Raw genomic sequence first — 14,660 nt, forward strand, 5'->3', positions numbered from 1 at the left:
AAACTATGCTTCTAACTTTGAGGAGGGAAAAAACAGTAAAAGGAAAAGAATGTAATGCCAATAAACTTCTTTTAGGTTACTATATAATATTATAGATGCGTGCGTGTGGCATATGTTCTTAATTTGGCCTCGTTTTGCAATTATGTTTGATGTGTTGCAATGTCATTGTAAAGAAAATTAAAAAAGAACAATTCATTCAAACAGAGAGAGAGAGAGAGATTTTAGGGTTTGTAAGACATAGTCTGTGGAACCACCGGCAAGACCAAAAAAAGTTGGTAATTACGTAATACAATTCTACGTACAAATAATAATAAAAACCCACCAAAAAAAAGAGCAAAAAATCGATTGATAGAATGTCATTTTAGGGTTAGATGGAAAGAAGAAAGGGTCCCACCTCCATGAAAATGGACCCCGCTTTCAAGTTTTCATTGTCGGCCGTCCGATCTTCCCATTGCCGATCTCTTAAAGAGATAAAAGAGACTTTTAGAGAGAAAAAAACATTCAGTGGCAAAGCTAAACCCAGCAGCAGCCATTTTCTCTTCTCATTGTAACTTATTGTTTTTTTTTTTTTTTCCCTTTAGTTCTTAAAGATATGGGTCATCACTCTTGTTGCAATCAACAAAAGGTTAAGCGTGGCCTGTGGTCGCCGGAGGAGGACGAGAAGCTCATCCGCTACATAACCACTCATGGTTACGGTTGCTGGAGCGAAGTCCCAGAGAAAGCAGGTACGATATATATAATTGATAGGGCAAAAACTGGTTAATATTTTGTCCTGAGAGTTTTCTGTTCACCGAAAGTTAGAATGTAAAATTTTGTATATGTTGCAATACATATGAAGATTTAATTTGTGGATGGAATTAGGGTTACAAAGATGTGGGAAGAGTTGTCGATTAAGGTGGATAAATTATTTGAGACCTGACATTAGAAGAGGGAGATTTACACCTGAAGAGGAGAAATTGATCATCAGCCTTCATGGGGTTGTGGGAAACAGGTTTTTATATATTTTTAAGTATATATTTTAACTGTTTCATTGTGGAAAAATGGAAATATTTTGTTTTTCTTTTTTAAATCTTAAGGAATTGGATTTATTAATAGTATAAAAAAACCCAACAAAATTAAACCCTAAGAAAGGGAAGTATTTAGGAAATGAGAAATAATTTTAGTTATGAAGAAAATGGTGTATGATGTTTTTCACCTACATTTAATTAGGTTATAATTATGGGTGTTAACATGGCAACTTCAAAGTTTGGAATGCCTGTAATTTTCAACTTCAATTTCATAATTATATATATGTATATATCAATGTCATAAATTTTTTTTTTTTTTTTTTTGTATTCATTTACTTACAAATATGGCCATTTTTATTAACTTTTGGTTGTTAATTGGCTTTTATTGAGATGGTTTTGGTTCCATTTGTCACGAGGACAACTAATTTAAAATCGGTAAAATAATAATAATAATAATCTAATAGTATGTCATGTTAATGTTGTTAGTAATCATTGTGTGATTAAAAAACAAGAGTGATGGTAATTAATTAGATTTTGATTGAGAGACCTAGTAAATACATTACTTGTTGAAATCATTAAGCTAAGATTCTTAAAAAATATAATACATTTGAAATTTGTTAAAAGTTTTATTTTGAAAGTTAAAGAGGAGGCTTGATTTATAACCATTTGTGTAACTTATTTAAGAAAATAAACCCTTTTTTTACCCACCATTATTATTGTTTTGGAAGTTTCTCTTACGAAGTAACACTCATTACTTTTTTTTTGAAAGATTAATTAACTTTTTTTTAGATTAATTAATTAGTATATGCTTTGGTAGACTAGAGAATCTTATAGTTAAAAATATATATTTTAATTTTTTATTATGAAAATGAAACTAAAAATTATTTGGATTGATATAAATAATTTGAGTTACATCCCAATATTACTCTATCACTAATTAAATTACATCAAACAATTACTTTAATATCAATATAAAAATAGATATACACATCTAATTGTTATTATACATTGTGTTTTGTAGATGGGCTCACATAGCAAGTCATCTACCTGGACGAACGGACAACGAAATAAAAAATTATTGGAACTCGTGGATTAAGAAAAAGATTCGAAAGCCCAACTCTACAACTCCAACCATATCCACTACCACCACAGTCACCTCCACCACGAACACCGAGCAAATCCAGCTAAGTTCGAATCCCCACCAACTAAACTTCCTCACACAAGACCTAACAACCAAACAACTCTCCCTTCATCAAGAAACCCTGTTTCCAGCTCTTTCATGTCCTCTCTTTATGTTTGACACATCCTCTCAAGAACTATTCCACGATTATTCACTTAGTCTCAACTCGGACACTACTTGGCACATGAACCACCACAACCACCCGTTTCCCACGGCGGTGCTTAGCCCTCAAATGGGGTTGACGGCCGCAACTACCACAGTTATGAATAACACAAATAACTATTTGCCACCATTGATAGAGAATATTGAAAGCTTGGTGACAATGGAGGATGAAGGAGAGATGGCATTGCAGTGCTTGCAAAGGCAAGAGCTGAACGAGTGGGTGGTTGAATCAACAACTCAGCCACAAAACTCTAATTTTCTATTTTGGGAAAACGTTGAAGGATCTCTAGGTGGGGAAGAAATTATTGCACCATCTTCAAATGCTACCATTGGAGGAGGAGGAGGAGCTAATACTTTATCATCTTCTAATTTCCCTACATCTCTATAAAAAAATATATATAATTTTTATTTATCCAAAACGGGAAGAAAAAGGATAAAAAGAAAAAGGAAAAAAGAAAAAAAAAAAAGAGGCTAAATTTTAAGTTTCTTTTTTTCTTATTACTATTGGAAGAGAATTTTTTGTGGGTTTGTTTTCTTTCTTTCTTTTTTTCCTCTTCTTTTCTTGCTTGATTGTTTGCTGTGTAAATAATAACATATATGAAAAGGAGGTGAAAAGGTTTGTTCATTTGAGGGTTTGGAAAAATAGTAGAGAGTGAAAAAAAAAAGAAAAAAAAAGTTGAGAATAAAAGCAATGTGAGAATGGGGTTTGGTTTAATTATGATACATATATATGTGTCTAGAGAGTTATATATTATTAATTATGTATATCAATTTAATTGTTTGATCCTTAACTTTATTCAGATTATTGAATGCTACCTCTATGTATACTATCTCTTGTTTGTGCATTATCTATTTACTTTTTCATATTTGTTAGCTAATTATTGTTTATTATATGTATATAAATTAGTGGGTGTGGAGAAATTATGCAAGAAATTGATATATAAATGTGACAGTTATAATCCAATAAATTAACAAGTTTATGGTTATATTTTTTTTCTTATAAACAAAATAGTTTATGGTTTTTTTTTACTAGCTAGAGATATAGAATATGAAGATCATTTATATGTTAATTACATAAGTATGTATGTAATAATTAATGTTGTTTATATGCTAGCTATAGATGTTGTTAATTATATTACTTTTAATTTCTTAAATAAATGGTCAATTTTCCTAATGATTGCTTTAAAAACAAACAGTATAGTTAATATAGTTGTATCCCATATCATTTTATGCACAATGAATTTTTGCATCAGCATGTGTTGGTCGTTGGTTATTAGTTTATAAGAAATTCCTTTTAATTCATTTATACGCATTTACCTAATCACGTTTGGTAAGCTTAATGTTATATCAATACTTGAAATACCAAAGTTTTTTCATAAATAAAAAGTATTTGTCGATATTTTTATATGAACAAAAAAAATATATTAGTCTTTTAAAGTTATGTAAGACTTGTTGAGATAAGTTTTGTTCATATGTCTTTTTTTTTTTTTTTTTGAGTTTGAAATCATATATCGAATGTGGTGATCTTTCATAAATAATAAAATAAAATATGATAAATAAATTTGATTAAAAGTATGAAAAATCTAAACGGTGAACTAGGAAAAATGAAGGTGTATGTTAGGAGTGATTTTTAATGGATTTAATCTCAATTATATTTATAATCATTTTGATCAACCCCTAAATATATACTTGGGTAACCTAGAGGGAGGTAACTTTAATTGGGTACTTAGCATAATTAATAGATTGTAACTAGGCTAATAATTGTGAGGGCATCCCTAAATATTAAGTTGGACAATGATGCATAAACCACTGAGTTATATATATATGCATTTTGCAGCTGCAATATCAATGTCATATTATATATACATAATCTCCATATTTAAAACTTAACCTATACAAATGTGTGAAATTATTATTGTTGTTGTGAAATGATCTTAAATGGATTTGGACACTTCCTTCTTGGATGCATATCATAATTTTGGCCTAATTAAACAAGCCTCTATCTATGTATATTTACGTGTCACAAAACTCAAACTAAAAAAAAAAAAAAACAATTCACTTTATCAAAAATCCTTCCACCATATACTTAAGAACAATTCCGTTAAAATTGATGAGAGACCAAACAATCGATCGCACATGATTTTGTGATTGCTAGTATGTTGAAATTAGTTGTTGCATATTTAGACGTCCCACATTAACCTCAAAATCACCCCTCCTCCCACAAACGACTCTACAATAGTTAAATTTTGACAACCTTCGCCTTCAACAATCGCATCGCAACCATATACTATCGAACTCTATAATGGGTTAGATATACCGATAGGTGATGGCCTTCAACTAGTCCTCAACTATTCCCCAAATCTCCAACATAAAGATCATACTCTTCCTAGGCACATGCATACATCCTACATGGGTGTTACTCGTAGAGAAGTTAGCCAATATTATGATGATTTTTATATGATTGCCCACATTCATTGTTAATCACGCTTGCATTATTTATCCGTGAAAGTGTAGAGATCACATGATAAAAGATCTTTTATGCATTTCAAAGAAAAAATATTTATATATGATTAAAGTATCTACCGTCTTTTATTTAAAATTAAAGACTTAAAAAATTAAGCATTTCAATCCATTTTAAAGTTTACTATTAACTAAACTCAAACAAATATAATTTTTTAGCGCAAACTATAATTTTGTAAATAACAGATTTCTTAATCATTTAAATTTTTTAATTATAACAGAAAAAATGAGCCTAATTTAACTTACATGAGCATGTCCGATAGTACGAGAATCGCGGTTCCAATGTTCCTATCTTAGATAGTTGAAAATATTACTCTTACATTCAAAGTATTGGTTGACATAACACAATAAAGAATAGTTTATAAATATAATAAAATTGAGATCAACTTACAATTTTTACGGACAAGAAAAAAAAAAAAGTTAGATCGAGCTCCCAAACTCTTTTACTCTATTACTCTATTACTAATAATTCTGTTAGTGAGCTATATCGCAAAATTTTAATACGATTACAATTTTTTAATAAACATTATCATATATTCAATTCAAAATCGATTAATTGCCAGAGTCTATTTCGGCACCGGTTCGGACTCAAAACCGACCCGGTCTAACTAATGTTCACCCAGGCCCAATTCGAATGATTACCGAATAAGTAATTTAGAACTTTTCCTGCTTTCATCTTTATGATTGGGCTGAGACCCGTAACCGTAATAAAAATACAATGGGCCGAAAGCCCATAAGTAATCCATTCATTCGATGGTTTATAAGTCAAAGTTTCAGAGATTTAGGGCTTTACGCTGTGAAGGAAGATTGTGAAAGGGTTTCTTTCTTAGCTGCCGCTTCTTCCTGCCGCCGCCGTCGTCACCGATCACTTCGTCAAAATGGTACGTCCCTTTTCCTGTCTCCTCACATTTTAGGCTATGAATTATTCGTTTGTTCAACTAGAGACCAAAGGAAAATGTTAGTGAAAATTGAATTAGCGATAAGTAGTTGTTAATCCCGTCAAAAGCTCGTTGATTTGAGCCGTTCATCAATGTGTTTGGTTGGATTTGGATGAGGAGTGAGATCTGGATGCCACTAGTCTTACTGACCTGAACTCTGAAATGTGAAATGTTCTAATTTTGTTGTATATGATCTTAATCGACCATCGACTGGGAGTAAGTTTGTTTAAACGATATGAATGTTTCCCTTTTTAGATCATTCCAGAGAAGAATCGCAAAGAAATTTCCAAGTACCTCTTTCAAGGTATTGAATTTTACTGTCGTCTGTGTTTGTTGTTTTTAGGGTTTTTTTTCTTGTTCATCTTCGTCCGGTTATTGATTGTTGGTTTGTTGTTGTTTTGCATCAGAGGGAGTTTGCTATGCCAAGAAGGACTACAATCTGGCCAAGCACCCGGAAATCGATGTGCCAAATTTGCAAGTGATCAAGCTGATGCAGAGCTTCAAATCTAAGGAGTACGTTCGCGAGACATTTGCCTGGATGCATTACTACTGGTACCTCACAAACGATGGCATTGAGTTTTTGAGGACTTACCTGAATCTCCCTTCAGAAATTGTCCCGGCTACTTTGAAGAAACAAGCTAAGCCCGCTGGTCGACCATTTGGTGGCCCATCTGGAGACCGCCCACGGTAAATCTTCTGCTCTTCTTATGATGATTTCCTCCCCTTTGCTTATTGGTTTTTGCTGGGTTTTACTTTTAGCTTGTTGAGTTTACTCTGTATTAATGCTTTCTTGTTGTATAATTGTCAGTTCTAAACGTAGGTTATAACTGCTATGATTAGATTGGATTCATAAATTTATCCTTTTACATTGATATCACCGTACTACTGATTCTACACTGTACTGGTCTTTGAGTTGGTTTGTAGTTTGATTCTGACTGTTCATCAATCCTTATCCTATTGTATTGCTCTTTTTAGTGGTCCTTCAAGATTTGATGGAGAAAGAAGATTTGGTGACCGAGATGGCTACCGTGGAGGTCCTCGTGGGCCTGGTGGTGATTTCGGTGATAAGGGTGGAGCCCCTGCTGATTACAGACCTTCATTCGGGGTATGCAATTTTACCACTCTTTCTATTTTTGCAATTTTGTTATTCATATGTTCAAATTAGATTTGCACATTGCAACTGCTAGGGACTGGTTGATCTTTACATTTCTAACATTAGTTACAGCTTTCTCTCCCAGTTGAGGATAGCAAAATTAATGGCCTTTTAAGTGATCTATGTTCGTTCTTCAATATCGCAGGGTCCTGGCGGAAGGCCTGGCTTTGGCCGTGGAGCTGGTGGCTATGGGGGAGCACCTGCACCATCAAATCTTGAATGAACGAACAACATAGGTGTATGGGAGTGTTTTTGTTAGTTTAGTTTCTAAGCAAATTGAATCAAAGATGTTGAATTAAACTCATGAGATCTTATCAGTTTTGTTTGCCTATAATTAATTGTTGGATATTTGGTTGCTGAACTCTCTTTAATGCCACCTATTACAGATTCCTCTAATCCCCTTCACACTTCTTTTATATTATGGAATTCATTAACTTATTTCTGAAGCATTCTAGCCTCATTTTCAATCTTGTCTTTTCTAAATATACTTCAATCAATAGTTCGATTGTACCTGTGTTTTGATCCCCAAATTTGTCTAACAAGGAAGGTGATTCCTCTTGCATATAGGTTAGTGAATGTCAAAGGAACATTGTACTTTAATGAAACTAATAACATCATTAACCGTGGGGAGATGAGAATCCTGCATGGGAAATCTCCATAGGCTCTCTCCTTGATGTCTAAATGTGCTTTTTACACACACAAGTTGCTGAACAATGATCGTGTTACCTTTGTTAAGGAATGTGACTTCTCAATACATTTGCAATTTGCAATGTAAATGATGAATCTGTTTGTGCTTGGTACGTTGTATTATTGTATTGTACGGCTCATTGATGAAAAGATGACATCATAGTTTTCCATTGTTGAAATGCTTCTTTTTATGATATTTTTGAGCCAAACTTGAAGTTTTCAATCATTCACGTGAATTTCTTACAATGGATGAGCCGAGCCATGTAGTACACATAAAGAGGGTTTGTTCAAAGTTAATATGTTTGGCTGTCAAAGAGTCGACCAAGAACAGAAGGTTCTAACTCAACATGCAGATCTCTCGTGAAACTTTAACCACCATATCTTCAAAAAGAAGTTGAAAAAAGTGCTTCTGCTTTCTCTCAAACTTTGAGGGAGTCTACACTTTCTTCTATCCTAAACTTTCTAGTTCTAGTAACCTTTTTTGTTTTATATCATTTTGTTATCAATTAACCTTTTATCCCTAGTTTTAGGTCGAACTAGTATATATGGTAGAAAACTGAGTTATTTTGATCGAAGAGGATTAACCAGTGAACTAATAGTAAATGATGTGTATGAATCTATTTAGAATTTCATGATTTATTGTTGTCTTCTTATTGTTAGGTATAGTTCAACTTGGTTTGAAATTACTTGGATATTAAATTGTTGGAATGTTTGGCAAGAGGGTGTAAACAAGTTTCCTTAATATAGAAAGGACAACAACTAAACTCTAATAAAAACTAAATGAATGTTATCAAATCAATCAAACCAACCACATTTTGGCAACACTAGTGCTGGAGAACAACCTCATATTTTGAACTTATGCGGAGCGAACTATTCGAACTATCTTGAATTGAGTAAAAGAGAGAAAAAGGGAGTGGTTTGAGAAGAAAAAAAATGCTGAAGATTTTGAAAAAGAAAGAAAAAGAGAACATGAACATATTGTGAAAACTTTTGGGGACTGATGGGGAAATCTTGGATGAAGTGAATTTAATGCATTGGGGGGACAAATCACAGCACTTTGTTATTAATTTCAAAGACACCCACAGGGTAACCTTTGCTGGAGATTGGGCTAAGATCTTATTTCTTCTAAACTATGAGGCCTTTTCTGCAATTTCCCAAATAAATATTAATTTATTTTTAGGGTCCCTTTTGTATTTATAAGCCTCAACTATCTCAAGAGCAGTTGTGAAAGAAAGATCCCTTCTCTTTTCTTTTAATTCTTTTGTATAGTTTTGATTATATATACATATACATGAAACAACCCCTTTTGTTTTAATTAATTATCTTTGTTTATATAGTCAACAACTCAACTCTCTTCTAGAAAGTTGAAGTTCAAATCTTCCCATCTATTATAATTGATTTAAAAAAAATAACAATAATCTTTTTCTAATAATTTTTTAATACAATTATAAAATCTTGGTAGAGTGCAATCTTATATAGAAAAAATAGGAAACCAAAAATTATAATAGATGACAGGTTTGAGTTGATAAATAAATGGAATAGTTGTACTATATGTTATTAGAATGTTAATACAAATCATAATTTCAAGCCAAATAAGTTAAATGGTTAAACAAATAACTAAAATTTGAGTTAATTTGTGTGTATTTTGACTAATTTTAGCAACTCATTCTCTTTTGTTTTATAAAGTTATAATCTCTATTGACTATGGACCAATTCATGATAGTTAGCTTTAGGATTTACCATTTTTTTTTTTAAAAAAAAAGCAATTGACAATTCCAACTCTTTTTTTTAATTAATGAATCCAAATTGTTGAACAACAAGCAACTGTATCATTTTTTTTAAATAGAAAGGAGGAGATTTTAAGAATGTTGGATAAGGAGGAGAAAGAAAAATAAGGAAGTTGAAAGAGCAAATTTCTTAAAGTAGGGCTGAGCTGACCCAACTGCAACAGCAACAGCAACATTGTGTATGTAATCGATTTAAAGAAGGGAAAAAAATAAAAGGTAAGAAATTGCATTAATGGTGGTTTTAATTACATCTTATTGGAGTAGAGAAGGGCGTTTGTTTTTGGTGGAGGGAAAAAAGTCAGCTCTGATTCACGGATTTTCAAACCATTTTCAGATCAAAAAGGAAGAACACAGAAGCCAAGCAATCAAGCAATCGCCATTGCCAATCGCTCTTCACATTTTTCAGACCTTACTTTTTCAAAAAGCCCCAAATTTTCACCTTTTTTTCAGAAACCCCATTTCTCATTTCTCTTCCAATGCTTCCCCAAATATAGCATTCGTTTTAGATGTCAGTAACTGAGAATAAACAAACTTCCCCCAGTTGCTGATTCCCTTTGAAACCGCTTCTGGGTTTTCTTTCAATTCCTAAAATGGCTACTAAAGAATCGAGTTCTACCACTGCCACTGAAGGCAAGATTAAAGGCGTTCTTACTCATGGTGGGCGATATGTGCAGTATAATGTGTACGGTAACTTGTTTGAGGTTTCAGCCAAGTATGTTCCTCCTTTGCGACCTATTGGTAGAGGTGCTTATGGTCTTGTTTGGTAAGATTTGTTTTTTGTCTGCTTGCTTGTTTTTGTTTATGTTACTAGCATCGAGTTTTAAATGGTGGGGTTGTTCTTGTTTTGACGATTTTTTATATCTAAACTGCTGTTCTTCTCTTCTTTAGCTATTTTCTGAAAAGTTTGTGGAAGTTTTGGCGATCCTCCTCCTGATCTGCTTCCTGGTAGTTTACTTGTTTGGTGAACATATGTTCTGTTTCCAGTTTGGTTTGTTAATGCTTAATTTGAATGAGGAATATGTTTTTGGGGGGTCTTCAGAGTTTGAATCACCCAGTAATGAATCGTATTAGATCATTTCTATTGGCTCATTTCAGTGTTGCTTGTGATAATTTGAACATGGTTGGCAACAACAAGACGAGGGAATTGAATCTTTAATCTCTTGGTCGAAGGTATAGATATGTTTTGATGAGTTGAGCTTGTGCTCAGGTTGATACATGGTTGGCTAAGCTTCGAAACCATGATTTGATCAAACTTAGTTAAATTGGAGACTCACTAAAGGAAACTAACTTTGTGGAAATTAGAAGTTCAGTAGAAGGTGTAGTTCTATTAAGGCTTACCTTTTTTCAATCACAGTATGTTGCTGCTACTTATAAATGTTTTCTTTCCTGTGGAACTTACCTATGAATCATGGTTGTAAATTGTTCATTCAGTTGGAAGTTTCGAGTAATATTGTAATGATTTCAATAACCAAACTATGTTCTGTGTCGCATAATTTCTCTCTGTAGTGCTGCTGTAAATTCAGAGACCCATGAAGAGGTTGCCATCAAGAAAATTGGAAATGCATTTGATAACATAATCGACGCCAAAAGGACATTGAGAGAAATTAAGCTTCTTTGCCACATGGAACATGAAAATGTATGGTTTGTTTCTAAGAAGTTATAGTCTTCATTTTTATCTTATATTCCCTACTTTCAATTAGCTTCAATTATTAGTAAGAGAAAGATGGGGTGAGTGTTGGTTTTTGTGCTTCACTCTCTGTAACGACTCAATTTTTAACCATTCGCAGATTATTGCTATTAGAGACATCATTAGGCCGCCAAAAAGAGAGGTTTTTAATGATGTGTATATTGTTTACGAATTGATGGACACTGATCTTCATCAAATAATTCGTTCTGACCAACCACTGACGGATGATCATTGCCAGGTTTGATGCTGCAATTTTGTCTTAAATCTTACTCTACTCCTGTGATCTTTCTATAAAATAGGTGTTCATGATGGCCACAGTTGACGAATTCTTCCTTTATTTAGCAAGTTCAGGGCTTCGAGCCAAGCCCACCAAGAAAATAAGTAAAAAATATAAAGTTTGAAGTTGGTTACTCAAGAAAAGTTCTCTAGTGAATTGGTGCTAATACATTCAAAATGGAAACTTTTTTACCATTATCTAATGAACTGATCCCTACCAATTTCCAATACCAGGGGTGTTAATACATGTGCTACTATTCATAATTGATCCATTGTGAAGGCAATGAATGGATTTTTTGTTGGGGTTTTGTCCTCATAATCTATTTTACTACATCAACTTTTTCGTTCTGGTATGGCGATACATTTAGGAATTGATGAGGATCTAAATACTAAGACTAAGACCATGTTACCTTATAGTTAAATTATACTATACCTTTTCTCTCTCCCACGATATTCTTATCGGAATTTTGCAACTTTCATTAGCCACTAAACTGACATATTATGCACCTGCAGTACTTTTTATATCAGTTATTGCGTGGGCTGAAATATGTACACTCGGCCAAGGTCCTGCACCGTGATCTCAAGCCGAGCAACCTGCTTCTGAATGCAAATTGCGACCTTAAAATTGGAGACTTTGGATTGGCAAGGACGACTTCTGAAACCGACTTCATGACTGAATATGTGGTTACTCGCTGGTACCGAGCACCAGAATTGCTCCTCAATTGTTCAGAATACACTGCTGCTATTGATGTTTGGTCTGTAGGATGCATACTTGGTGAGATAATGACCAGAGAACCTCTCTTCCCTGGCAAAGATTATGTTCATCAACTCAGACTTATAACTGAGGTACAACTTTTAAGGCTACAAGAGTTCATGCGTTCAACTCTTTTTATATTTTAAAAATCAATTAGTATGTCATTTGCTCTGCTGTCTGCGGACTTTTAGAAGGGTGAAAAGTGCTTTTTTCCAATTTAAATCACTTTCTAGCCCTAGGGGATATGAATTTTCATCCTGGATTCACTAGAAATCTAAGCAACACATACAGAAGCTTAGGGGAGAATAAGAGAGTTCGGATGTTCTGGGTCTTGCGCGCTCCACACACAAAGTTAGGAATGTTGTAAAAGTGAAGAGTAGAAAATAGAGAACAAGAAACATTTCAAAGTTCTTTTGGAGAGGGATTGGTCAGTCTGTCAAAAAAAGATGAGAAGAGAGCAAATGTCCCAACTGAAATCAATTCTGTTTATTCTGAGATCGTATGAGTTTCAATGGTGGTGGTGCTAACTGACGATCTTGTATGCTTGACATCTTATGTACATGAAAAGCTGTTTTGCAGTCTGTTGAGAAGTTCCCTTGCATTATTACATTGTTAAATCTCCATTATCGTAGTTTCTTTTCTTGAGTACGTTTTCAGAAGTACTTTTGCCCTTCATTCCTGCTGAATAAAGAAGAAAAAAGATGCGTATTATTTCAATTTCGTTTGAATTAATCTGATCATTTACATTGTTTCTTCTTCTTCTTTTTTTTTTCTTTTTCCAATGTTAAAGCTACTAGGATCACCAGATGATGCCAGCCTAGGATTTCTCCGAAGTGATAATGCTCGAAGATATGTCAAGCAGCTTCCACAATACAGAAAACAACAATTCTCAGCTAGATTTCCCAACATGTCTCCATCTGCCCTCGATCTTCTCGAAAAGATGCTCGTATTTGATCCCAACAAACGCATCACAGGTTCGCCAAAAACCTTTCATACTTTAACCACAAGAAGCCCTCAATCGATCTGTGCTTAGTTATTCATCAAAATCAAATATGATAACTCTGTACCCTTTTGCAGTGGAGGAAGCACTTTGTCACCCATACTTGCAATCTCTTCACGACATCAATGACGAGCCAGTCTGTGCCAGGCCTTTCAATTTTGATTTCGAGCAACCGTCGTGCACTGAAGAGCATATTAAAGAACTGATCTGGAAAGAATCCGTGAGGTTCAACCCCGACGAATCCGCTAGGAGGACGACTCTTTGCGTTTGACATGATCTAGATGCTGGAATTGAGCACTTGTTTTCTTTTTCCTGACTAGGATTTTACTCTCATGATCAAGTAGATAAGAACAGCAGTAAAAATTTGTATGCTTACCCATATAAATTGGAGTCCTCTGTATTGTACAAGGAGCTGATGCTGATTTCTGTGAGGGAATTGGGAGGTTCCCAGAATCTTGTCAAACCCCAATAATTTTAGGCTTTGTATGACTGAACGAATTCGAAGAAACTAAGAACAAAAAACAACCGAAAAACCGAATCGAAAACGGGGCAGAGTATTAGGTATTGGGAGATTTTGGAGGAAAGATTGTGGATGTTTGTACTTTCCATGGATCTAATGAACTAAGAAATAAAGTGAAGGGTGTAATGTTAGAGATGATCTCTTTGTATTTGCTTCAATGTTTGTCAATCAATTTGCATACTATTTTACTCTTAATTATGACTTCTCAACTCCATCTCATATTTTATGTTTGTGTTTGAAATTTTGTGATTTTCGTGTTAGGGGAAGGTTTTTAATTAGGAAAGTGATTAATCCAACTAAATTTATAGGATGAACGTAAGTGTAAGTATCGCATACCACTCGAAGTTATAAGTTTGAATATTCATATCTATACTTCTTGTAATCTTCATTCTTCAAATGGTAGATAATTTAGTTCATTATAAATTGGTAAATTGGTTTGCAATTGAAATCAAAATAAATTAAGAGTTGAGATTCAAACTTTTATTGAATGTACTAAAAGTGCATTAATTGTGACAATGGAAAGTGGGGAACCAAAAAAGTCATATAATTTTGTTTTAAAATAAAATAAGTGATTTCACATTTTCTCAATTTTTTGGTCTGCCCAAATTTAGATGAATGCAAAGTTGTTTAAATTTATTATATACTTTACACATTATAATATTTATCATTTTAATTTGTACGTGGACCTCATTGTGCTTCCATCTCACATCACCTTTTCCTCTCATTTTATTGGTCGTTAAGTAAGTAGGTATTTTGATAGTTAATTATTGTAAAATAAAATGTGTCTTATCTACTAAGTTATATTAGAAGTAACAAATTCGTTGTAGCAATAAGTGAGGTGGAAAGAAATTGAATCTCTAACTTCTTGATCGAACAACATGTGCGTTAATCAATGACTTATTGAATTAAAAGTTAAAATAAAATATTTGATCATGAAGAAGTTATTGTACAATAGTTTATATTCTACCGTGATTAACTAATGCGGACCA

At 33.3% G+C, this 14,660-nt stretch overlaps 3 protein-coding genes across 3 annotated transcripts; all 3 read left to right on the forward strand.

Moving 5' to 3' along the window:
- Positions 1 to 379: 379 nt before the first annotated feature.
- On the forward strand, positions 380 to 3,164 carry LOC105435439 (transcription factor MYB86). The gene is made up of 3 exons (XM_011656422.2): positions 380 to 725; positions 862 to 991; positions 2,029 to 3,164. The coding sequence occupies exons 1-3, from the start codon at positions 593 to 595 to the stop codon at positions 2,735 to 2,737; spliced, it is 972 nt and encodes a 323-aa protein (XP_011654724.1). The 5' UTR covers positions 380 to 592; the 3' UTR covers positions 2,738 to 3,164.
- A 2,444-nt stretch (positions 3,165 to 5,608) lies between these two features.
- Positions 5,609 to 7,406, forward strand: LOC101214080 (40S ribosomal protein S10-1). Its single transcript, XM_011656424.2, has 5 exons — positions 5,609 to 5,750; positions 6,063 to 6,111; positions 6,215 to 6,494; positions 6,783 to 6,912; positions 7,106 to 7,406. The coding sequence occupies exons 1-5, from the start codon at positions 5,748 to 5,750 to the stop codon at positions 7,181 to 7,183; spliced, it is 540 nt and encodes a 179-aa protein (XP_011654726.1). The 5' UTR covers positions 5,609 to 5,747; the 3' UTR covers positions 7,184 to 7,406.
- A 2,097-nt stretch (positions 7,407 to 9,503) lies between these two features.
- Positions 9,504 to 13,866, forward strand: LOC101214254 (mitogen-activated protein kinase 4). Its single transcript, XM_031886018.1, has 7 exons — positions 9,504 to 9,650; positions 9,769 to 10,197; positions 10,941 to 11,070; positions 11,222 to 11,359; positions 11,911 to 12,243; positions 12,942 to 13,125; positions 13,229 to 13,866. The coding sequence occupies exons 2-7, from the start codon at positions 10,025 to 10,027 to the stop codon at positions 13,420 to 13,422; spliced, it is 1,152 nt and encodes a 383-aa protein (XP_031741878.1). The 5' UTR covers positions 9,504 to 9,650; positions 9,769 to 10,024; the 3' UTR covers positions 13,423 to 13,866.
- The last annotated feature ends 794 nt before the right edge of the window (positions 13,867 to 14,660 follow it).

Source organism: Cucumis sativus, chromosome 5 (assembly GCF_000004075.3).
Source record: "Cucumis sativus cultivar 9930 chromosome 5, Cucumber_9930_V3, whole genome shotgun sequence".
NCBI lineage: Eukaryota > Viridiplantae > Streptophyta > Magnoliopsida > Cucurbitales > Cucurbitaceae > Cucumis > Cucumis sativus.